Genomic DNA, 24,872 nt, shown 5'->3' with positions numbered 1-24,872 from the left:
GCCAGTGGGCAGCCTGTGGCTGTCCCTGAATGGCACGAGCTGATGTCACCACTGCAATGGGAACGTGGGATCAAAGGATCTGGCCTGAGTGCAGCAGAGCAGCTCTGGGTGCCCCAGTAATCACACACAGCCCATCAGCACTTTCCCAGTAATGACTGGCTTTCTGCAATGCCAGCATCTTCCCAGACTCATTAAAGCCAACATGAACTCAGCAATTTCAAAAGTTAACTGGGATCCTTCCAAAGGGTTCAGTAAGGATTATACAGGTTTGAGGCTTTTACATCCCTAAATGCCTCAGATGGCTCCAGCAGCAGCACACCCAGAACAAACAGCCCTTCACACATCCCTCTCCCGTGCCCTCGTTTCACAAATCCATCCTGTACATCTGGACTCACATCAAAATCCTTCACCCTAATCCCAATAGCCTCACCCTCAGGAACACTCAGAGCAGCTCTCCTGGGACTCTACCTTGGAGATGAAGACACCTGGCTCATGAATCCCGAAGGGATGACTGGAATGGTCACTGCCTCCCACGATGCTGAGGCCCAGGGGACCACCTGCTTTGACCAGGTGAATTTCCTGAAGGGAACAAGAAGCAGTGTCAAGGCAATGAAGGATATCACATGGGGACCACAAACACTGACAAACATGGAGTCAGGGGTGTTTTGCATGGGTGAGCACAAGGTGAACACTCATGGGACAAGGGGGTTCCCCATGTGGGACTCTGCAACCTGGAGAAGGGCTGGTATGGGGCTCCAAGAGAGCTGGAGAGGGATTTTGGACATGGAATGACACAAGGGGGAATGGGATCCCCGTGAGAGTGGGCAGGGTTAGATGGGATACTGGGGAGAAATCCTTCCCTGAGAGGGCAGGCAGGCCCTGGCACAGAGTGCCCAGGGCAGCTGTGGCTACTTCATCCCTGGAAGTGTCCAAGGCCAGGCTGGACGGGGCTTGGAGCAATGTGGGATACTGAAAGGTGTCCCTGTAATAGTGGAATATCCCTGGGCTAGTGGAAGGTGTCCCTGCCAATGGCAGGGGTGGGTCTGGATGGGCTTTCAGGTCCCTTCCACCCTAAGCCCAAGCCTTTCCACAATGACATCTCCAGGCTCCAGGAGCCCAGCAGCCTGGTCCCCATCCTAACACTGACCCTTCACACAGAACCCAGCCAGGACTGCAGTGTCCCAAAGCCTGGTCCCCATCCTAACACTGACCCTTCACACAGAACCCAGTCAGGACTGCAGTGTCCCAAAGCCTGGTCCCCATCCTAACACTGACCCTTCACACAGAACCCAGCCAGGACTGCAGTGTCCCAAAGCCTGGTCCCCATCCTAACACTGACTCTTCACAGAGAACCCAGCCAGGGCTGCAGTGTCCCAAAGCCTGGTCCCCATCCTAACACTGACCCTTCACACAGAACCCAGCCACCATTGCAGTGTCCCCAGCCAGGACTGCAGTGTCCTCAGCCACCATTGCAGTGTCCCCAGCCCCCAATGCCGTGTCCCCAGCCCCCTTTGCCGTGTCCCCAGCCCCCTTTGCCGTGTCCCCAGCCCCCACTGCAGTGTCCCCAGCCCCCTTTGCCGTGTCCCCAGCCCCAGGGCAGGCTCACCTCGATGGGGTACTGATCCTCCAGCCCCTTGCACAGGTGGTTCCTCGGCGCTGCAGGTGTGTCCTCGGGCGGGCTGTGGCTGTCCCCGGGCCCGGGGGGCGGGGGGGAGTGCATGCGGGCTCGGGCCGAGGAGCCTCCGTGGCCCTGGCCCGGCTGCTCCTCGCCCTCCCGCTCGACCAGCAGCACGATGGTGGGGGAGGCCGCGGTAAGCAGCGCTACGGCCTGATCATGCCTGGCTTCTGTCATGTCTACCCCATTGATCTAGAACGAGCCGCAAACGGGGCGTCAGACCCAGCCCTGGGGAGCCCTGTCCTGCTGGCACGCGGCCCTGCCCAGAGCCCTGTGCCCCAAACACCTCGCACCTGTCCCAGCTCCCTCCGACCTGGCAAAGGGACACAGGGGCCTGCTCATTCCCACTGACCCCAATTCCCTTCCTAGCCAGCTTTCCTGCCTCTTTCCCACATTCCCTGCAGAGCCCTGACATGGTGCTGGAGGGGACCACACGGGCCAGGTGTGATGTTCAAGGGACCACAGCCAAATGCCTCACTGTGGCAGAAACAAAACCAGTGACTGCCAGTAGCAACACCATAACATGTGCCAAACATGTGCCAAAGCACCTGCTGCACTGTCACTGAGCCCTGCTGAACTGCCACTGAGCATTGCTGCACTGTCACTGACACTGCTGCACTGTCACTGAGCCCTGCTGAATTGCCACTGTCACTGCTGCATTGTCACAGCATTGCTGCACTGTCACTGAGCATTGCTGCACTGTCACAGCACTGCTGCATTGTCACTGAGCCCTGCTGAACTGCCACTGAGCATTGCTGCACTGTCACTGCATTGCTGCACTGTCACTGACACTGCTGCACTGTCACTGAGCCCTGCTGAACTGTCACAGCACTGCTGCATTGTCACTGAGCCCTGCTGCATTGTCACAGCACTGCTGAATTGTCACTGAGCATTGCTGCACTGTCACTGCATTGCTGCACTGTCACTGAGCCCTGCTGAACTGTCACAGCACTGCTGCACTGTCACAGCACTGCTGCACTGTCACTGAGCATTGCTGCATTGTCACTGAGCCCTGCTGAACTGCCACTGAGCATTGCTGCACTGTCACTGACACTGCTGCACTGTCACTGAGCCCTGCTGAACTGCCACTGAGCCCTGCTGCACTGTCACTGACACTGCTGCACTGTCACTGACACTGCTGCACTGTCACTGACACTGCTGCACTGTCACAGCATTGCTGCACTGTCACAGCATTGCTGCAGTCACTGAGCTCTGCTGCACTGACACTGAACTCTGCTGCATTGTCACAGCACTGCTGCATTGTCACTGAGCTCTGCTGCACTGTCACAGCATTGCTGCATTGTCACTGAGCTCTGCTGCACTGTCACAGCATTGCTGCATTGTCACTGAGCTCTGCTGCACTGTCACAGCATTGCTGCACTGTCACAGCATTGCCCCATCCCACTCTCAGCTGTGGGTACTGCCCTCCTTGGGACAGGCAGGGCCTGCACTGTCCTGGGAACTGCAGTGTCCCCTCTGCTGAGAGCACTGTCCCCAGAGGGACACCCCTGCCGTGGAGCAGAAGGATGCCAAGGCAGCAGCTGGCAGTGCCCACAGGAAGAGGAAGAGGAGGATGAAAGGAGCCGGGCAGTGGCTGCTGAGCCAGCACGGCATCAAGGACAGGTAAGAAATTACCCACAGCCCCTCAGGGAGAGCAGGTGACACAGTTCAGTCCCCGTGGACCCTTACAGCAGTCACCAATCACCCACAGGGATCACCCACGGTAGACACGTGCAGCCAAACCCGGCAACCCATTCGCAGGAGAAATGGAGATCACAGGGGTTGTGTCAGCACATCCCTTTAGGAAAGGGCCAAGAGGCTGCAGGAAGCTTGAAGGAGGTGGTGTGGGAATATGCAGCACTTATTATGGGATGTTTAGCAGAACAGGAAGAGGACTGGAGGTGAGGAACAAGCACAGGGAAATACAGGGGAGAACAAGAGGCTGCTGGTCAGTGCTGGTCTGGTCAAGCCCTGGGCCTGAGTCCACATCTGCTCTGCCTTCTCCCCACATTCTGTATTCACTGTGCCAGTTCACCCTGCTCTGGGTACATGTGTGAGGGATACTGGTGAAATACAAGCTGGGCTAGCAGGCAAATAGGAATCCAAAGCATGGGAACACTCAAGAGGTGTCCCAGAAGGCGAATGAAAGGCTTGGGGTATGAGCAAGGAGCCTGAAGATCTCAGTGCCTGGAGCAGAGGCTGGAGACCTGCAGCCAGGAGCATTCCTGGAGGGAGGGAGGGAGGATGTGTGCACCCCCCAGCAGCAATCTGCACCCCCACGGGCCAGAGGGCAGGAGCAGGGAGAAGCTGGCTGCTGTTCCTGCCCTGGGAGCACTACCTGTGCTCAGGTGTGCACCTGTAAAGGCACAGGCCCCTGCTGCCCCTGGGAGCTGTGCCTGGGAGCAGGGGGAGCAGCAGCCCTGTGCCCAGGGCACTGGGAAGGGAGGATTCCTCGGGTTCTCTGATGGGAAACAAAGGCAGCACGCAGGACAGACCTGGCTCCTGGCTCTACCACCACACCAAGGCCAGACATGCTCACTGAGTGGGAACAAGATGATCCTTAGGGTCCCCTCCAAGCCAAGCCCTGCTCTGACCCCGAGATGATGCTGCACACACAGACCTGCTGCAGCACGACCCAGTCTCCTTTCTCACATCCCCTCTGGCAGGATCAGAGTGGTCAGATGGGCACGGACCAGAAGGGCCTCCCTGCAGCAGGGACCCGGGCACAGGACTGAGGAGTCAGAGGTGCCAAACGTAGCAGCCCTTGGTGCATTTCACCCAGCAACTCTGCCTGGCAATCCTGGTGGCTACCCAGCTTTTGGGCAGCTCATTTTCCATGGCCTTCATGTGGCTGGAGAGCAAGGCCAGCCATGCAGCGAGTGCCATGGGGAAGGGACAGTGTCTGTCCTTTCCCTGCTCCACGTTTCTCTGTGTGCCAGGGAATTGGATTATCCTGGCAGATCTCTAAGGGGCCACACTGCCTCACTCGTCACCCACCACTATCCTAAACCTCCCCACAATCACTTTTCCTCCCAATTCCTATTCCAAAAGAATTATCTGCCCTAAGGAACTGCTCCCAGTCCTGCACCCTCCCTGCTACATTCCCATCCCACAACTCCAGCTCTCCCCCCAGAATGACTCCCACAGCAACACTGGGGAGGGAGTGACACTCACTGGGGCACGTTCAGGGCTGTTTGCTCAGGGAGACCCAGGCTGGGCTCTTCAATCCATGTGCTCAAGGCTCCCCTAAGGCAAAGGAGCAATCCCAGCTCTCCTGAGCAGAACTCCAGGAGGATTTAGAGCACAGGGGAAGAGCAGGGAGCTGTGCTGCATTTATTTTCTTAAGCAAACAGAATTCTTTGGCAAAGTGAGAGCTGAGCATGACCAGGAGACCACGGCTTTGGAATTGGGTCCTGCCTGTGGGAGCCCTGTACCCAGCAAGGGTCCTCCCCTTCCCCATGCAGGTACAGAAACCTGTACCCACATCCTAGAAATCATGGCATTGTGGAAGCTTTCCAATAAAATTGAATTGCTGCTTTGAAAGAGTGTGCTAAGTGGGCTTGGAAGTTCGAGGAGTAGTCCTGGTGACACCTGAAAGGTGACAAGATCCTGCACTCATCAGGTGAGCACAGGATCTGAGCTTCAGCTGGGGCTCAGCACCAAACCTGCCTGGTCACATACAGCACAGGTAAGCAGGGGTACCCCACTCAGGGTGTCAGCAATAATGACAGAAACGCCTCAGCCACGTCAAAATCTGGCAGAGGCCCCGACTCTGTAAGCCCTGAGCTCACACATCCCATAAGGAATCCACTGCAAGCTATTACTAGGGAATTAGATCTGCTTTTCCTATGAAGCTGCCCATGGATATAAATAGAGCTGCTGAAGCAGGGTGGAAACAGGTTTGACTTTTGAATCTGTTCTATGATTTTGTGTCTCCTTTTTCCACAGGCTGAGCAAACCTGGCCCAAAACATGGGCCCAGTACTGCCTCCGTACCATGGAGCATCAAAACACGAGCAAATCCAAAATAACTCAGTCTGTCTGGCATTAATCAGGGTCAGGGCTTGATTCGGGGGAGTGGGGAGCACTAGAAGGGAGGGAGAGATGCTATCCCAGCTCAAGCTTCCTGCCAAGACCCCAGTGTCAGACCTGGGCCCAAGCTCCACTAAAATCCCGAGCAAACAGAGCCCAGCCCCAGGCCAGGGATAGAGCAGACAGAAGCCAGCACTGACGAGGCTGTATCAGTGTTTACTCACGCCAGAGCTGTGGTAACACGTGCTCTTACCACAGCAGCTGGGCACAAACCCACCACCAGCAGCAGCAGGAGCTGCAGGAAACCCCCAGAGGCAGCATGCCAGCGAGGGAAGAGTTTGGGGAGCTCAGGAGAGGCTCCCACAGGAGGGCAGCGAGGACCAGGAGGCAGAGACACGAGGTGAGAGCAGTGAGATCCACACAGACAGGACGGGAGGCCCAGGGCAGAGCTCCAGGTGAGGCAGGGAAGCACTGAGGTACCCCTGGGCAGCTCCTTCAGCTGCAGCCCACGCTGACCCTGCCACCCCACTGTGCCCCAAGGGCTCCCCCTGCCCTGGCCGAGCCCCCAGAGGGGCACCGGGCTGGGGCTGCTGCTGTGTCCCCTCCCTCCACACCATCCCTGGGGACAGCACAAAGCACCTGGGGAAAGGCGAGGTGTAACTGCACCCACCACCACACAGGGGAGAACCACCCACATGAAATCTCCTCCAGAAGGCTCAGGAGCCGGCAAATGGAGCCCCAAAACCCAGCCCCAGTGGGAGAGAAGCAGCCCCTGCCCAGGAAGGGCTGGAGCTGACTCAGCCCCTCCCTGCTCACACTCACCGAGATGACTCGGTCCCCGACGTGCAGGATCCCATCCCGGTGGGCAGCACCGCCCTCTGCAATGCGGGAGATGAAGATCCCCTGCAGCACAGTCAGTGAGGTCAGAGCAGCCCGGGCCGAGCCCGGCTCTCCAAACCCGCTCCCAGACACCGGGCAGGTCCCAGTGCTCTCCCCTGCCCTGCCCTTCCCGTTTGCTCCCCACTCCACACACAGCCTCAGCCCCCAGAGCCCTGGCAGCAAAGCCTGGAGTCCGTGCCCAGAGGGCAGCTGTGGGATCAGGTGTCACTGGCAGGGACTGGGAGCCCCAGCCCCCGTCCTTCCATAAAAAACTGGGACAGGGACTTGGGACAAGGGCTTGGAGTGACAGCACAGGGGGAATGGCTTCCCACTGCCAGAGGGCAGGGTTGGATGGGATGTTGGGAAGGAGCTGTTCCCTCTGAGGGTGCTTTGGCCCTGGCACAGGGGGCACAGAGAAGCTGCGGCTGCCCCATCCCTGGAAGTGTTCAAGGCCAAGGTGGGCAGGCCTTGGAGCAACGTGGGACAGTGGAACCTGGCTGTGACGAGGGAATGGAACAGGGGAGGTGTAAGGTCCCTCCAAAGCCAAACCATCCTGGAATTCCATGATTCCCTGCACTGGGAGCGCCTGGCTCTCACCTGGCCCCCCAGCCCAGGGCCAGGCTGCAGTGCCTGGACGCAGTGCAGGGATGAGGAAGGTTTGGGAAGCCCAGGGATCAGGACTGACCGTGTCCCCAGCCCGGTACGGAGTGGAGCCCTTGCCCCCAGCGATGCTGAAGCCCAGCCCCTTCTCGTTGCGCATGAGGCAGGTGGAGAATCGCTCGGTGGCCGGCGCCGCCTCGGGGCTCTCGGGGAAGCGCAGCCCCCCGCGCCGCTCCCGGGGGCTGTAATCGTCCTCGGGCCGCAGCGGGGTCACGGTGATGGCGTTCTCGGGCTCCACCATCCGCTCCCGCAGCACCGTCATGGACACCGAGCTGCCCGAGCCCCGCAGAGCCTCCACGGCCACGTGGTGCTCGGCACAGTGCAGGGACACGCCGTTCACCTGGGGACACAGGGACAGGACCCCAGGGTCACACAGAGCCCCAGGGTCACACAGAGCCACCCCTCACACAGAGCCCCAAACTCACACACGGCTCCAGGGACCTGCTCAGCCCTGCCACCCCACCTGGGCCCTGCTCCCTCAGGTGTGCCCAGGGCTCTGGGGAGTTTTCCTGCAATCCCACAGCTCCTGTCCCACCTCCTCCCTGTTCCAATCCAGGGGGACCAAGGAAAGGCCCTTTCCCAGGAATTCTTTCTGTACAGGGAGTCCTAAATTCCCTACACCTGTATCATCCCTACAGGCAACATCCCCGACAGATGACCCCTCACAGAACCATCTGCACCAACAAAAGTCAGCAAAATCCAACACAACTCAGGTCGAGCCTTGTTCACCTCGCAGATGAGACATCCCCCTGCTCACAGCCTTGGAACACCTGGAGCTGGCAATGTGACATCCCTGGTGTGGGGAATGTCACGGAGCAGGTCACCTGCAGGGTGGCACAGGGCAGAGCCAGGTGATCAGGGGGGTGGCAGCCCTGGGTGGGACAGGGCTTGGAGCCCCTGGGCCAGTGGAAGGTGTCCCTGCCCATGGCAGGGGTGAAATGAGAGGGGCTTTAAGGTTCCTTCCACCCAAACAATCCCCGTGGCTCCCAGGGTAAGGAGTTCCCTTCCAGGGCTCACTTCTGCCAGGTACACACAGGTATGCAGAGCTCAGCCTGCTGGGGATGGATTTCCTCCCACCTGGGTCACACAACACTTCAGAGCTGGGCCAGAGCAAATCCAGGAGCTTATAAAGCAATAAAAGATTCAGAGTAACATAAATCAAACAACAATCTCCAAGCCAAAGGAATTTTGTTGAGCTCTTACACATCTCCTCACTTGATCTAAAACACGTGTGATGCAAATCCACTGCCAATCATCTCACACCTCCTCTCAAGTGATCAGAAGCATTTGCTTTGTCACAGGAGTCACGTCCTTACCTCCAGGAGCTTGTCACCAACACGGACCCCGGCTCGAGCTGCAGGCCCCTCCTCAGACACTCGGGAAATGAAGATGCCCTGGAGACAAAGCATCAGCTACATGGAGAGCCCATTCCTCACCCCTGGGAGTGCAGAGACCCCGCAGCCCCCTGGGCTCCAAGGAGAGGAGCCAGTGCCTGGCCAGTCCTGAACCCAGAGTGAGGAGAACATGGCAACCACAAAATCCCACTCAGGAACTGGGAAAAGGGAAAAGAAACCCCAGAGCAGGGCTACCCCAGGGTGACAAAGGGGACAGAAACCTCACTGAGGGCTACCCCAGGGTGAGGGGGACAGAAACCTCACTGAGGGCTACCCCAGGGTGACAAAGGGGACAGAAACCTCACTGAGGGCTACCCCAGGGTGACAATGGGGGCAGAAACCTCACTGAGGGCTACCCCAGGGTGACAAAGGGGACAGAAACCTCACTGAGGGCTACCCCAGGGTGACAGGGGGACAGAAACCTCACTGAGGGCTACCCCAGGAGAGACACAGGACCGGGCATGACCCTGAACCCTCTTCCTGTGGAACTGGCGTGGCACAGCTGATGGCACCTGGTGGGGAACAACCCCAACCCTCTGTGCCCCAGCACCCAGCTGGGCAGGAAGGGACCCTCTGCTCCCATGGGTGCTCCAGGTCAGACCACGCTGGTTCAGGGCCAGGGGTCTGCTCCAGCCCTCCAGCCTCTGCCTTGGGGGGCTCCAGGGCTGCTCCCCCCCGGCCCCAAACGCTCCCAGTGAGGCCACCCAGGCTGCAGCCCCCGGGGCAGGGGTGGCAACGGTGGCACAGGGCAGCTCTTACCTCATCGTCCCCCTTATAGGGCGTGGAGCCCTTGCCCCCCGCGATGCTGATGCCCAGCCCCCCTGTCTGCCGCAGGATGGTCAGGGTGAGCTGCAAGAGAGGGACACAGGTCACCCAAAAAGGGACACGGGGCACCCAAAAAGGGACACGGGGCATGGCTCAGGGTGAGCTGCAAGAGAGGGACACAGGTCACCCAAAAAGGGACACGGGGCACCCAAAAAACGGACACGGGGCATGGCTCAGGGTGAGCTGCAAGAGAGGGACACAGGTCACCCAAAAAGGGACACGGGGCACCCAAAAAACGGACACGGGGCATGGCTCAGGGTGAGCTGCAAGAGAGGGACACAGGTCACCCAAAAAGGGACACGGGGCACCCAAAAAGGGACACGGGGCACCCAAAATACGGACACGGGGCATGGCTCAGGGTGAGCTGCAAGAGAGGGACACAGGTCACCCAAAAAGGGACACGGGGCACCCAAAAAGGGACACGGGGCACCCAAAATACGGACACGGGGCACCCAAAATACGGACACGGGGCACCCAAAAAACGGACACAGGGCATGGCTCAGGGTGAGCTGCAAGAGAGGGACACAGGTCACCCAAAAAGGGACACAGGTCACCCAAAAAGGGACACGGGGCACCCAAAAAGGGACACGGGGCACCCAAAAAACAGACAAAGGGCATGGCTCAGAGCACCCAAAAAGGGACAGCTCTTTCAATAAAAAACACAGCTCCAAATCACCTGCTGGCACACCGGGGGAGCTCTGGCCCCTGTGGGTGACCCCTGGCCCCTGTGGGTGACCCCTGGCCCCTGTGGGTGAGCCCTGGCCCCTGTGGGTGAGCCCTGGCCCCTGTGGGTGACCCCTGGCCCCTGTGGGTGAGCCGTGGCCCCTGTGGGTGACCCCTGGCCCCTGTGGGTGACCCCTGGCCCCTGTGGGTGACCCCTGGCCCTCAGCCTCAGAGGCACCACCTCCACAACCCCTGGAACACACAAATCCCTTCCCAGAGCTGAGCCCTGAGCCCACGGCCAGCTCACTCAGGATGGACACGGCAGGAGGGGATTCCAGCACAAAACTGGGCAGCCCTGGGCTGGAACTGGATCACAGAACAGGGACAGTGCTCACAGAACAGGGACAGCATCCACATCACTGTCTCTGCCTGGGGTAATTCCATCAGCCACGGAGCTTTCCAGTCAGCCCAGCACAGTGTGCAGGGACAAGGATGGCACCTTGTCCAGAATCCTCGGGATGGAGACTTGGCTTTGTTGTATTGATGGAAATCAACACACAGCTCCAAAATCCCCATCTGCTCTGCCCAGATGCTCTGCCTGAGGATCACAGCTGAGCAATCCACAATTCTCCTTCCTACCTCCCACCTCCACATCCCCAGCCATGCCCACTGCCAGCAGCTGGTCCCACTTGGCCTGGAGCTGTTTCTTTTCAGGACACCAGCATGAGCCATTCACAATGCCACAACACGAGGAGGAAGACAGGGAGCCCGTGGCAGGACACAGGGAAAGGACCAGGACAGACAGGGCTCTCTCAGGGCCAAGGACCAGGGAGCTGCTGGGAAAGTGACAGGAATGAGCACAGACTCCTCTAGGGAACCAAATCTGCTGTCCTCCATTGCACATTTCCTCTTTGGAAACAAAGCCCAGGATGGAGAGAGGCTGCTGCAGAGACCTCAAGTGTCAGTGCCAGCTCCACACGGCCACAGCACGGGCAGCAAAGGAAGCACGAGTTCACCTTCCTTAACACTTCCCTTCCAACCCCCTTCACTCCTGCAATGACAGAACCAACGTCTTCTGGAGCTCCATATTCTGCTAAGCTTAAAACAAAAACCAAAACAGAAAACCGCTGCAGGAAATGTGGGACAAGCTGAGGTGCTCTGCCAGCTCCTCTGACACCCAGTTAACAGCAAAGCAGAACGCTCTGGGATCTTCCCAGGGAAATCCCTGACCCTAGACCGACCATCAGTTCACTGCCTCTGCTGCAAGAGCCAGAAACTGAGCAAAATTCCAAGTTTGGGAATACCCAGGTAAGACAGAAATGGGGCAGTGATGAGTGAGAACCACGTCTGAGACAGCCCAGCTCAAACCAGCCCCTGACCTCAGAAATGCTTCTTGCACGACCATGTCTATTAGGAACCAATCACAAATCCCCTGTTTTTCCATTCAGACTCACTGGACTCTAGAAATGCTCCAAAGACTCACATCTGCATTGTTCAAGGAGCATTTGGACAACGCTCTCAGGCACAGGGGGGATTTTTGGGATTGTTCTGTGCAGGGCCAGAAGCTGGACTGGATGATGCTGGTGATGAGGAAATTGTGTATTTCTACACTCAACACAAAAGCTTCCAAGGATGACAGAAAACCAGGTCTTCAGGCAGGGATTAGAGACTTGTCTTGTAGCAGGATCCTGGTATTTCCAGGAAGAAATGATGGTTCTGCTCAGGCCCAAATCCATTGGACAGGACCGTGATTTTGGACAATGGCTGAGGACTGTCGGATGTCACTGGTCAGAGTCACTTCCAGCTGCAAGGGAAGCTGATGCTGCAAATTAACACACAGAAATACCACAAACCCCCTGGATTTCACACATTCAGCAAACCAGTGTAAAAATATGGGGGAACCTGCCAGGAAAGCCAACCTGCCTGAGAGGGAAGAACCCTCTGTCCCTCAGTGTACACTGAAAAGCAAAAACCAAGGAGAAAACAGACCAGAGTAAAAATACTGAGACAACTGCAGCAAAGGGGCTTGGATTAGATATAAACATCCGTAAAAAAGAAAATTTCAAACTCCACAGCAAATCAGTTCTCCCACAAAAACCAGCGTGGTGGGGAACTGAACTGGTGGATGTTTGTTTGAGGTCCATGCAGAGAGCAATGATGTGAACATGGACCTGGATCCACAGCCTGCAATGGCCCCTCCTGCTGCAGCTCAGGCTGTTCCTTGCACTAAACCCTTGAGTTTGTTCCCAAAGCTCCTTTGTCCCAAGGCTGCTCCTGGGCTGCCTGGACTGGCACTGAGGGCAGAGCAGAGCTGCCCCAGCAGGGACAGCTCAGCTCCCTCCCTGCACTCACTGAATATTTCACTCTCTGTGTGTTTTCCCCCAGAGATCTGAGCTGTGCTTCTTCCTCGGCAGGAAGGACAAACCTCCATGGAGGGCGCCCCACGCTCCCAGCTCCACAGGAACTGCTGCAGAGCTGGGAAAAGTGGGGAAAATGGAAAAGCTGCCACGTCAGCTTTGAGCTGCCACCCTTGCCCCTGGGCTCCCATTCAGCATCGGTGGCACTGGACCCCACCAGGGAAGCAGCTCCAGCCCTTCCCTCAGTCCTGCCTGTGCCTCTCTGGGGACACACAGAACGAGCCAGGGCCACCTCCACACTGATTTCATTTGGTTTTTGGTGTAGCTGCTTTTAACATGGAATCGTGGAATGGTTTGGGTGGGAAGGGACCTTAAAGCTCATCCACTCACCCCTCTCTGTGAACAGATTCACTTGCTCCTGCAGGAATTCCCAGCTTTTGGCAGTAACTGTACACAGCAGGAGTGCTCCAGACTCACTCCAGGCAGCAGCCAGGCACATCTGGGTGCTGCCCAGCGGGCTTGGGGCAGTCTGAATTTGCTGCTGAGCCATGAACTCAGCACTGAGGATCCCTGCAGCCTGCCAGGGACAGTGACCACGGCACCCACAGGGCTCAGGGACAAAGCTCAGAGCTGCTGGAACACCAAATTCTGCCCCCAAACACAGGGCTGGGGCTCAAGGGCTTCACATCCAGGGGACAGAAAGCTCCTGCCAGCACAGGCATCACCTTATAAATAGTTTATAAATTTATAAATGGTTGTACATGTGCACACAGCTGGGGTCACTCCGGGGCCTCTCACAGCAAGAAAGACTTTGAGGGGCTCCAGCAGAGCTGGGCAAAGGTCTGGAGCACCAGGAGCAGCTTGGGGGGCTCAGCCTGGAGAAAAGGAGGCTCAGGAGGGACCTCCTCAGCCTCTGCAACTCCCTGACAGGAAGGTGGAACGAGGTGGGGGCCAGGCTTTGCTCCCAGGGAACAAGGGACACGGCCAGGGCAAACAGCCTCAGGTGGTGCCAGGAGTGGTTTGGGTGGGATACTGGGAAAATTCCTCCCTGTAAATGCCTGTCCAGCCCTGGCATGGAGTGCTCAGCACAGGGGTGGAGTCCTCACATCTGCAAGTGCTCAAAAACCACGTGGATATGGCACCTGAGGACACGGTTTAGTGACCAACACGGGGCTGGTACTGGCTTGATGATTGGACTTGATCTTTCCCAACTCCACTGATTCCCTGACTCTCAGTGTCCAATCCTCACATTTACATGTCCCAAAAGATTGATTTGAGACTGTCACACTGATATAGGAAATGCACACAGCAATAATAATCCAAATAATTTGGATTTATGTTGGGACAGACGTGTGACAGGTGCCACATGAAGGGGACGGATCCCACTCCAGCAGCAGCTGAAGAATCCATTAAATATCATCAGTAACCTTTTCAAAAATCAAAAGGACTTGTGTCCAAGAGTCCCAACATTTGCCTGAGATCTCTGAGATGCTTACAGAGCATTCCCAAAATCCTGGGCTTTTTTTACCTTATATTGTGCTGATGGACTGAGACTACACAGAACGATGCCTGGAAGCACCAGCCCCCCATCCAGGCACCCTCCCAGAGGGGGAGGGACACATGTGGCTCTTCCCAGGCCCACAAAAGACTCTCAGGACAAACAGGTGAATTTATGACAAGCAGGTCTCCCAAAACTCAAACTATTTCATCCTGAGGAGGCTCCAGACTTGGCTGATGAAGATTCATTAAACAGAATTGTACAAAACATGGAACCTTCCAAGACTGGGCACTGACATCACCCAATGCTGGCACAGGTGTGCTGGGCAGGTGCCAGGTAAGAGCCAGGTAAGAGCCATTGGGAGAGAAACAAGAATTTGGGTCCTGTCAGGATGTATCAGGCGTGGCCTTACTCTAAAGCAGAGAGAACTGAAATAATTCCACATGAGGGAGGCTGGCAGCCTTCCAACTCAGCAGGGGGAGACCCTTTCTATCTCGTCATGCCAGTTATAACTTTACAGGAGATGAATATTCCATGTTTGCAATCACAAAAGAATTAGAGATATTCAATGGAACTCAATAAGATGCCAAATGAAATCTCAGTGGCAGGCTTAAAAAATGCTTTTTGATACAAAGCTCAAGTAAATGACACAATTCATTGCCACTAGATTGTGTGGGACTGAAATGTGTAAAAGGAATGGGAGAGGATCAGACAAAGCCTGGATGGCAGCTCCATGGTGCCTCATACATGGGCATGAACAGCCCAGAAATCCTGATCGCCAGGGTGGCAGCCAGCAGTGAAGAAAGGATCCCTTGGAGCTGCAGGGCCAGCTGCTGTCACCCCTCTGTGACACAGCACAACCCGCCCTGGCAGCTCCTGTCACCCTACAGCCTCGGGGGGAGGCCGGACCCCAGGGAGAATTTCTCCCAGGAAGGGGCAGCAGGCACTGGCAGGGGCTGCTCGGGGAGGTGCCAGAGGCACCAGGGTCACTGATGTGGCACTCGGTGCTCTGGGCTGCTGGCAAGGTGTGCATCAGTCAGAGGCTGAACTCGGTGGTCTTGGAGTCTTTCCTAACCTAAATAATTCCGGGGTTCTGCTCCCCTTGGGTGCACAGAGCTGGGACATGGAAGGGCAGGACTGGAGGCACCGATTCGGCAGGAAAGATGAGAAGAGCTAAATGTGTCTGGCTTTGGTCAGTGACAGCTCATGGGGACAAGGGACAGGCTGAAAATACCAGCGAGCAAAAGGGAGATGGGAGATTGGTGTGTGACTGCTGAGAGCTGAATTAGGCGCAGGCAGGGGCAAAGGAGCTGAAGGAGAGCAGAGCAGCCCTGGCCATGGGCTGGAGGGTTCCTGGCTCTCACCTCATTCCTTCCACTGCTCCAGGGGCTTTAGGCGCCCAAGGGAAGGGCACCTGGAGGGCAGAGATGGAGAGCACAGGGCAGAGGGTGTGGGCACCTCACTGACTCCTCACGGAGCAGCTCCACAAAACCCCAAAGGGGACAGGGACAGCGGGACAGGGACAGGGACAGGGACAGCAGGACAGGGACAGGGACAGAGGGACAGGGACAGCAGGACAGGGACACACGGGGACTGGGACACACGGGGACAGGGACACACGGGGACTGGGACACACGGGGACAGGGGACACACGGGGACAGGGACACACGGGGACAGGGACACACGGGGACAGGGACACACGGGACTGGGGACACACGGGACTGGGGACACACGGGGACTGGGACACACGGGGACTGGGACACACGGGACAGGGACACACGGGACAGGGGACACACGGGACTGGGGACACACGGGACAGGGGACACACGGGGACAGGGGACACACGGGACAGGGGACACACGGGACAGGGGACACACGGGACAGGGGACACACGGGGACAGGGGACACACGGGACAGGGGACACACGGGACAGGGGACACACGGGGACAGGGACACACGGGGACAGGGACACACGGGGACTGGGACACACGGGGACTGGGACACACGGGGACAGGGACACACGGGGACAGGGACACACGGGGACTGGGACACACGGGGACAGGGACACACAGGACTGGGACAGGGACACACGGGGACAGCAGGACAGGGACAGGGACACACGGGGACAGGGACACACGGGACAGGGGACACACGGGGACACACGGGGACAGGGACACACGGGACAGGGGACACACGGGGACAGGGACACACGGGACTGGGGACACACGGGGACTGGGGACACACGGGACTGGGACAGGGACCTGCCATGCTCAGGTGCTGCTCTGCTCCTGGCACATCCCTCCCCCAGGACACTCAGGGACAGTGAGCACATTTCCCAAGGGGAGAGGGTGGAGACACACTGTGAGACAGCTAAGAAAATCACAGCCTGGAAAAGCATTCCCAAAATGAAACTTCTCCTGTTCTCTCGACTCCATTCCCAAGCTGATAACGTGTCAGCTTCAGTAAAGAAATTTTCTCCCAGAATGGTAATTTAGTAAAAATAAAATAAACATTAAATTAATACCTAGTACCCATCATAAAACTCATTCTAAAGTACTATCCCAAAAACGTTCTCCCAATTATCCAATAAACTACTGTCTTATCTTAACTCTACAAAAAATACTACAAAAGCACAAATCGTACTCTCAATAAATACCTTCTTTTCTCTAAAGAAGTCTGTGTGTGTTACTGCCATTGCTCTCTCTCTCTCTAGCACAGTGACCACAAGAGGGAAGCAAGGATGCCTTTTCAAAAATAAAATTTGGTCCCATTTGAAGCACAAATAAAACCCGAGGTTCCTGCAGAGCCCTGAATATTCAGGGACCACGTTGGACTCCTGTGTGCCATGGCTGTACAGATCCATAGCAGATCAGGAATATTGCTGTTATATAAAGTATTGTTATAAAAAGGAATGATTTCATCCTGGAGCACAAAAGAAATGTTTGCAGTGAAAACAATCCTGCACTGTCACACCCCTGGCTGCACCTCACCAAAACCTCCAAACCTTGGGCCCTTTGAGGCTCCTTCAGCCTGGGCTGGTTCATGATTCCAGGATTAGTTCTTGAATTCAGCAACTCCACAAACTGGGATTTAGGAAGCTGGAACTTCCTTCTTACCACAGCTGGGAGCCAGCTTTGCCAGGGGCACAGAAACAGAAAAAGAAGAGAATCCTGCAAGGACCTGGCCAAACTATGGAATGCAGCAGGACAGGGGCTCTGGAAAGGAAAACGCTGAAATCCTTAGAGAGAAGCAAAAAGTATTGTCCAAAGCCACCAATCCTCAAACCATTTCAGGGCCAGAAACAGGGCAAAAACCTACACCCAGATTCTGGACAGGCAACACCAGAACACATTCTATTATTGCATCTCTTCAGCAGCACAGAGTTTTTATTCCTATTCTTATTGACCTTTCTTTTGTGGTGAAATCCCTGGCTTTTTTTGCACTATATTTTCCACTATAAAATTCCACTGGAGACTCTTCCCAGCCCAGCAATTTCAGACTTTTCTGAAGGTCTGTTTTGCCCATCATTTAATATAAAATTACAGGACTATAAACACTGGGGGCTTTACAACTCTCCTAAAATCTACTTCACCTCTGTGCTGCTAAGGGCAGGCCTTGCAGGAGGACAGCATTTATCCAGGAACTGTGAAATACATGGAAATTCTCACTAAACCTGGCACCACCTGCTTTAGAACACTGGCAGAGACATCCCTAGGTGCACCTTGTCAAAGTGAAAGGTGTAATAAAGGTATGAACAAGGGTGGCCAAGGAGAATTCCCATCCAGGAACAGCAACTGCCCTATTTGAAATGGAAAAACAAGAATGGAATTTAGTGAACTAAGCTCTGGATAAACTCTCTCTGTTGTCTGTAGTCACCAAACCTGAGCTCAGGTAGAGCAGGAGGAAGAAATGGCAGAGAGAAAGGCAGGGAATAAATGGAAATCTCTCTTACTAGAGAACAGGGGAATTGGGATTCTCTGGTCCAGCAAAAGGAAGAAGTCAGGACTGGTCTGCACAGAATTTCACCAGAGACAAGAGGCAGTGGGTCAGCCAGCAGGGAAGATCAAATGCAATGAAAACAAGAACTGACAAATGGCAGCTTTGAAGTTTTGTAATCACTGCAGAAGCAGAAATATGGAGAAGTTTTTGGGGGACTTATTAACAGAGCACAGTGTTGGGCTGCCAGTCGAGGTAGGGGACTTGACTTCAGCACTTCTTCCAAACCATTTGTTCTCTTCCTTGCAAACTCAGCTTTGCTGAGTTGAGCATAGCCCTTTTTCAGCTCAGTTCTGGGGATTGTTTCCCACTGCAGTGCCTCGGAACCTCCTGGCAGCTCCTGCTCTCCACTGACACTCAGAAGATGCTGCAGCAATCAGGGACCAGCTCTAGGGCAGGAAACGCTTCAGGCCCTGGAATTTCGGTGGGATTACTGCAGTAACCCCGGCACCAAGCAGCAAAGCCCAGCTCTGTGCACACAGAGCACCAGCCTAGTGCACTCCCTGCAGCACTGTGCTCACACCTGGGCTTTTGTCTCCCTCAGTCCCTTTTTGCTGCTGCTCCCTGCTCTGTGTCCCTGTGAAGGCCAAGGAGGTGACTGAGACACAGAGCAGAACCAAAAGGATCCTGGAGCAGGGAGAGGAAACTGCAGGAGGGACTGCAATTGTGTGAGGTCACCCCACACTCCTTGGTCCCCACAGAACTCTGGGTCAGACAGAACCTGCAGCTCAGACGGGGACCAGTGATGATGAGCAAGCAGCAACCACATCATCAATCAGCAATCAATCCCATCAATCAATCAATCAATCAATCAATCATCAATCAGCAATCCCATCAATCAGCAATCAGCAATCAATCCCATCAATCAATCCCATCAATCAGCAATCCCATCAATCAGCAATCCCATCAATCAATCAGCAATCAATCCCATCAATCAGCAATCCCATCAATCAATCCCATCAATCAATCCCATCAATCAATCCCATCAATCAATCCCATCAATCATCAATCAGCAATCCCATCAATCAATCAGCAATCCATCCCATCAATCAGCAATCCCATCAATCCCATCAATCAATCCCATCAATCCCATCAATCAATCCCATCAATCAATCCCATCAATCAGCAATCCCATCAATCACCAGCAATTCCATCAATCAGCAATCAATCCCATCAATCAGCAATCCCATCAATCAATCCCATCAATCCATCCCATCAATCAATCCCATCAATCCCATCAATCCATCCCATCAATCTTCAAATCTCCAACACTTTGGGGGTGACTCGTGTCCAAATCACCCCTTAACACAGGTCCAGAGGTGAAGTTGTGCATTTACAGGAAGAGATCACAAACCCCCCCCCGAGGGTCACAAACCCCCCCAAACCCAGGCCATGGCCACAAAGGTGCCACAACACTGGTCCCAGTTGCCCAGAGCAGCTCCAGGCCAGGTTGGATGGGATTTGGAGCAGCCTGGGACAGTGGAAGGTGCCCCTGCCCATGGCAGGGGGTGGCACTGGGTGACATTTAAAAGGTCCCTTCTAACCCAAGCCATTCCATGATTCTATAAAAACACTGAGGACCCTCCAAACCAGCAGGAAAAGGTCACAAAAACAAACATTTTGATGGCAATAAATTAAAAGCCACACAAATTTAAATGGAAAATATGGCACATTTTTCTTTGCTCAGCAGAAACTTTGACCATCTTAAAAATTAAACAAGAGAAATGGGAGAGTTGTATCTTTTTTCTAACATCAGAAAGACTCCACTGTGTCATATCCCAGTCAAGCCAGGTGAGCAAACACAGGTTATGAGACCCCTCCTGCCCTACACAAGAGGTTTATTAAACTTCCCCAGGTTTAAAATTTATGGGTCACATTGTGGGAACAATCAAATCTGCTACATAAGAATTCCAAGTCTGATGAAGCCCTGAGGAAGCACACACCCTGTAAATGCAAAACCAGAGCCAGGGAAGAGCTCCACGTGTGCAGAGCAAAGAGCAGCCCCATGCAGAGGGCCAGGATGGCTCCCAGCACATCCCAGCACATCCCAGTGCTCCCAGTGCCTGTGGAGCCTGTCCCAAACTGAGTCCCTGAGCCCAGGATGGCTCCCAGCACATCCCAGCACATCCCAGTGCTCCCAGTGCCTGTGGAGCCTGTCCCAAACTGAGTCCCTGAGCCCAGGATGCTCCGGGCTGTGCTGTCCCCTCTCCTGCTGGCAAACACCAGCTGGTGCCAGGCCCGGGGCTGCCATCCCAGCACAAACGGGGACATTCCCGAGCAGCTCCCTCAGGGTGAGGCTCCTGCCAGGAGACCTGGGCCACTCGTGGCTGCAGAGCAGCAGATGTGACACTCTGCAAAGCTCCTCTCCTTCCCAGGGCTGCAATGGCAGCTCCAGAGCGAGGGACAGTCCTGGCCCGTCCCTGCAGGACCCGGCTCAGGGCTGGCACAGCCAAGGATGTGCTGGGCTCCAGCCTTTGCTCTGGGCACTGAGACACAATTTGGGAGCCTCCTTCAGTGCTCCTGCAGCCTGCCCAGCAGCTCTCCAGCTATGCCACCGGCTCCACCTGCAAACAGAGCTCAGCTCTAACCTCAAGCAGGGGCTCAACGCTGCTCTTCTCCTCTCACAGCCCAGGACACAACCCAGCCACTCCTGCAAGGCACAAGGCACGGAGACACAACACTGGAGCCAGCCCTGGAATGCAGGTACCCACCACGGGCTATGCTAAAACTTCAACGAAGTTTTAACTTTTTTTAACAAACTTATTCTGCTGCAGCAGAGCGCCCTGGGCCCCCAGAGCAGCAGGAGCTCGGGGTGTACCCGACCCTGGGTGTGGCAGAAGCTGGGCTTGTCTCTCCAGCCCTGCTCCAACAAAACCAGTGTCCAGCTCAACGGTGGTTCAGGATTAAGGAACACACTCTCAGGAACCAGCAGTCCCTTTTCTCTCTGGGCTGTATTAAATTCTGTGAGCAATGTGAGAGCAGCACCAGGAACTTCAAACCCTGCTGCTCAAGAGCACCGGGCTCTGCTCTGCTCAGGAAGAATCCAAATTCTCCTCAAGGAGCCATCCCTGGAAGCAGCAGGAGAGGCCACTTGGAAGAGCTCAGGGACAGGCTGGTCAGGGCTTGGAGCAGCCTGGTGTCGTGCAGGGCTCCTTGCTGAGCACTGCCCAGAGCTGTAGGACAACCGGGTATCCCAAATCCCCTTCCCAAAGTCGGTCTGCCCTTGGCTGGCTTCAGCCTCCACCAGTCTGGGGGATGTCAGCATGCCAGGGAGCCTCGTCCTTCCTCAAAGCACAGAGCAGATCTGTGCAGAGGGGCACCAGAGCCAGCCTGGGGCCCCCAGCCAGCCACAGCCAGCAATCACACAATCATTCAGGTTGGAAAACACCTCCAGGACCAGAAGATTACACGGAAAAAAAATGAAAGAAATACTAATGTGGTTTCCAGGGACCTAGAGGTGGAGAAAGATGGAGAAATCTTCAGGATCCACTAACAGGAGACCACACCTGGGCCAGCTCATGTTCTGCTTGGGTGGAAAGGATTCACCTCCCTCCTGGAAAGCCTTACTCCAAAACCAAGAAAAATCTGTTTTACGCCGAGGGAACAGCAGAGCCAAGTTGTCAGACACAGCCAGGCCGAAGTCCCAGGCAGCACAGGGGTCTGGTGGCCCCACTCTGTCTGTCCCGGGCTGTCTGTACCAGCTGTCAGCATGGATGCAGCCTCTGCCTCCTGCCAGGGCAGGAGCTCTCTGGGAAACCTGCGGGCACAGAGCTACTGACACCTCTCCATCAGCACACAGGCAGCAGGAGCCAAACCTCCCACCTCAGCCCCGCTGCTTCCTACACCGTGTCCACCTCACTCCTGCTCTGCAGCAGCCACTCTCACCTCCAGGACGGCAAAGGAGGAAAAGGGGAAAGCGAGGAGGAAACAATCATCGTGTTTGTGATCAGCCAGCTCCAGAAGCCACTGGACCCAGAGAGATCAGAGCTCCCCCTACAACAACGGGTGAGGCTGGGAAGCAAATCAAGCAGGTTGGATGATTTTTGGCAGAGAGAGAACAGTAGGAGTGGTACAGACCTCTTCCTCCTCAATGCGAGCAGGTTCAATCAGCAGATTATTGGCTTGATCAAACGACACCCCCTGTTAGGACAGGAACCAGCAAAGAGGCATGCGGATTAGTGGAGCATCAACCAAACCCACCACCACGACCACCACGACCACCACGACCACCACCCAACACACACCAGAACAGCACAGCACAGCATGCGGGGCTGGGCTGCTCCCGAGGCACTGCTGAGCTCCAGAGCTGAGCTCCAGGGATCCAGAGCTGATCCAGAGCTGATCCAGCTCCTGCAGTCACTGCTGAGCCCCTGGAATCACTGCTGAGCTCCAGAGCTCATCCAGAGCTGAGCTCCAGAGCTCATCCAGCTCCTGCAGTCACTGCTGAGCTCCAGGGATCCAGAGCTGATCCAGAGCTGAGCTCCAGGGATCCAGAGCTCATCCAGCTCCTGCAGTCACTGCTGAGCTCCTGGAATCACTGCTGAGCTCCTGGAATCACTGCTGAGCTCCAGAGCTGATCCAGAGCTGATCCAGCTCCTGCAGTCACTGCTGAGCTCCAGAGCTGATCCAGAGCTGAGCTCCTGAGCTCATCCAGCTCCTGCAGTCACTCCAGAGATCCAGAGCTGATCCAGCTCCCAGGGTCACTGCTCTCCTCCAACCTGTGAGGCTGAGCCCCCCACAGCACAGCTCCAGAGCTGCCCCCATCCCCAGAGCAGCCCCCACTCCTGCCCAGCCCCTCAGCAGTGCCAGGGCTGCCCCCAGAGTCCCGGGGCTGCCCCCAGAGTGCCAGGTGCCAGCACACTCCTGCCCAGGAGCACCTCCCCTGAGGCAGTTTTTGTTCATGCTGGCACCCCGAGGCCTGGCCCCTGAGCTGACCTCATCCCCTCTGTACCAGGTCACTCTGGCATGGAGGAAGGGTTAAACTCAGGAGAAAGCCCCGAGGAGCCTGTGGTGCCACGAGCTCTGCACAGCAACGAGCAGTCCCAAACACAACTGCACCCGTCCCTTTCTCTGCTGAAACAGAACATCCTGACAGGCACCTGGGATCCTGCTCTCAAATCACATTCCTGCAGCAAACCTCAGGATTTCTTCTAAAAACCAGCTGTCCTTGCAACAAAACCCTCTGCTTTCAGGATTCATCCTCCTGCTCAGCCCACCCTGCCTCCTCCTCCCTGCACAGGGACACTGCTCCCCGCATCCCCACTCCTGGCACACAGCTCAGGAGGCAGCTGATAAATGTTTTCATGAGCAGCCATCCAAGCCAGCCCCACAGAAAGGACAAAGGGTCCCAGGCTGAAGGCTGAGCTGACAGCCAGGGGAGTTTCTGACAGGTACCCAGCCCTGAGCAGGCATCACACCCCCAGTGCCTCCCCAGCTACAAAATCCTTTGGGTGAGGGCAGTCCCAAATATGCCAGGTCCTGGATGAAGGGGACCTGGGACGAATTCAAACATTCCTTCTGAGGAACTTCAGCAGCAGTGGGAGAACTGCCCCATCCCTAGGGAGCACAGGGTGAGCTGCACTGGCTCAAACAGAGCAAGGCAAGCACCCACTGAGGGAAAGGACCTTTCCCCGGGCACCCCCAGCTCCAGCAGGGTGGGAATGGTCCCAGCACCCTGGAGCTTGTGCAGTTACAGCAGAAGCTGCTTTTACTCCAGCACCTTCCACATGCAGGGACTCACATCTCACCCTGAGATCTGCTGGTGTCAGACTGGGATGGAGACTCAGCCACATCCCGACCTCTGCCCACCACACACAGCTCAAGATCCTCAAACCAGCTTGGGTGAGCACTGGGCTCATCCTGTACTCCCTCATCCTTGTACTCCCATTCCATTGTGAGGAACTTCCTCAAGCAGGAACCTCCCTACCCACACGTGGGGCTTCAGCTGAAGAGAGCCAAGGACCCTCTGAAGCCCCAGCATAACCAGCAAGGCCAAAAAACTTCAGAGCACAAGCTCTCCGAAATCCCAGAGCCCCCTCCAGCAGGCTGTGCTGGGGGAAGCTCAGGGAAGGGCACAATCCTGGCTGCACTTCAGCCCCAGGAAGCCAACAAGGGTCAGTGCCCAAACGTCGAAGACTGAATCCACACAAAGCTCATCCTCCTGTGCACCAGCAGGCGAGGAGGAGGCTGAAGGAACAGCAGGGAGGAGACAGAACTGTCCCTGCAGCACAGGGAGCAGCACGTGCAAGGGCATGGTGGACACAGTGAAGGTGTCAGACACAGCACAGCTCTGTGACCACCCCACGAGCCCCAGGACCCTGAGCTGCCCCACCCGGCACAGCCCCCAGCGCTGGAGCCTCTTGCCCGTGGTTTCATCGGAACCACGCACGGCTGCTCATGACAGGAGGGCAGGGCTGCCTCCCTCCGACCTCCCCTCCCCTGCAGACCTCACCTTCACGGATGGCTGAGCAGACAAAGCTCCGTTCCTCCTGTCCTCCTCATCCCACAATCCCTCCTGATCCCTGGGCTCTGCGTTGTTATTGCAGCCTCCCAACTCCTCTTCCTCTTTGGGGACCCCATCGCTGTTCAGCCCCTGCAGAAGTGCCACCACTGCCTCTGGCTTGGGCAGTTTGGTGATCTTGAAGTGTTTCTTGTAGTGGGGCGTGTCCTTGCGGATGAGCCTCTGCTTCTCCACCGGGAACGGCCGCTCTTCATCCTCATCCTCATCCTCACTGCGGATCAGCGTGTCCTCAGCAAAGTGCACGGTGGGCTGTGACAGCAAAGCCCCAGAAATGCTGTGAGCCCCACGGAACAGGGGGTGGACACAGCCCCTGCTGGCACGGGCAGAGCCAGTGTCACTGCTGCGTGCTCAGGAAATGCAGGGGTGCATCACAA

General features: G+C 56.1%; 1 protein-coding gene across 18 annotated transcripts in view; it reads right to left on the bottom strand.

Moving 5' to 3' along the window:
- SCRIB (scribble planar cell polarity protein) overlaps nt 1–24,872 on the bottom strand; it is a 112,015-nt gene that overhangs the window by 45,280 nt on the left and 41,863 nt on the right. For 17 of the 18 annotated variants that reach the window (XM_088181012.1, XM_088180945.1, XM_088180992.1 and 14 more), the window contains 8 exons: nt 24,430–24,747; nt 22,056–22,118; nt 9,399–9,488; nt 8,562–8,639; nt 7,271–7,585; nt 6,529–6,609; nt 1,607–1,867; nt 469–579 (listed from right to left, as the gene is read on the bottom strand). In XM_088181012.1, the coding sequence (XP_088037138.1) occupies nt 469–579; nt 1,607–1,867; nt 6,529–6,609; nt 7,271–7,585; nt 8,562–8,639; nt 9,399–9,488; nt 22,056–22,118; nt 24,430–24,747 (1,317 nt within the window). The remainder of the gene's footprint in view (nt 1–468; nt 580–1,606; nt 1,868–6,528; nt 6,610–7,270; nt 7,586–8,561; nt 8,640–9,398; nt 9,489–22,055; nt 22,119–24,429; nt 24,748–24,872) is intronic. The other variant, XM_088180939.1, reaches the window with a different exon arrangement.

The sequence above is a fragment of the Sturnus vulgaris genome, chromosome 1 (genome assembly GCF_052056855.1).
Source record: "Sturnus vulgaris isolate bStuVul1 chromosome 1, bStuVul1.hap1, whole genome shotgun sequence".
Classification (NCBI taxonomy): Eukaryota; Metazoa; Chordata; class Aves; order Passeriformes; family Sturnidae; genus Sturnus; species Sturnus vulgaris.
Note: the sequence above shows the minus strand (reverse complement) of the source record. Positions and strands in the feature narration are given on the sequence as shown.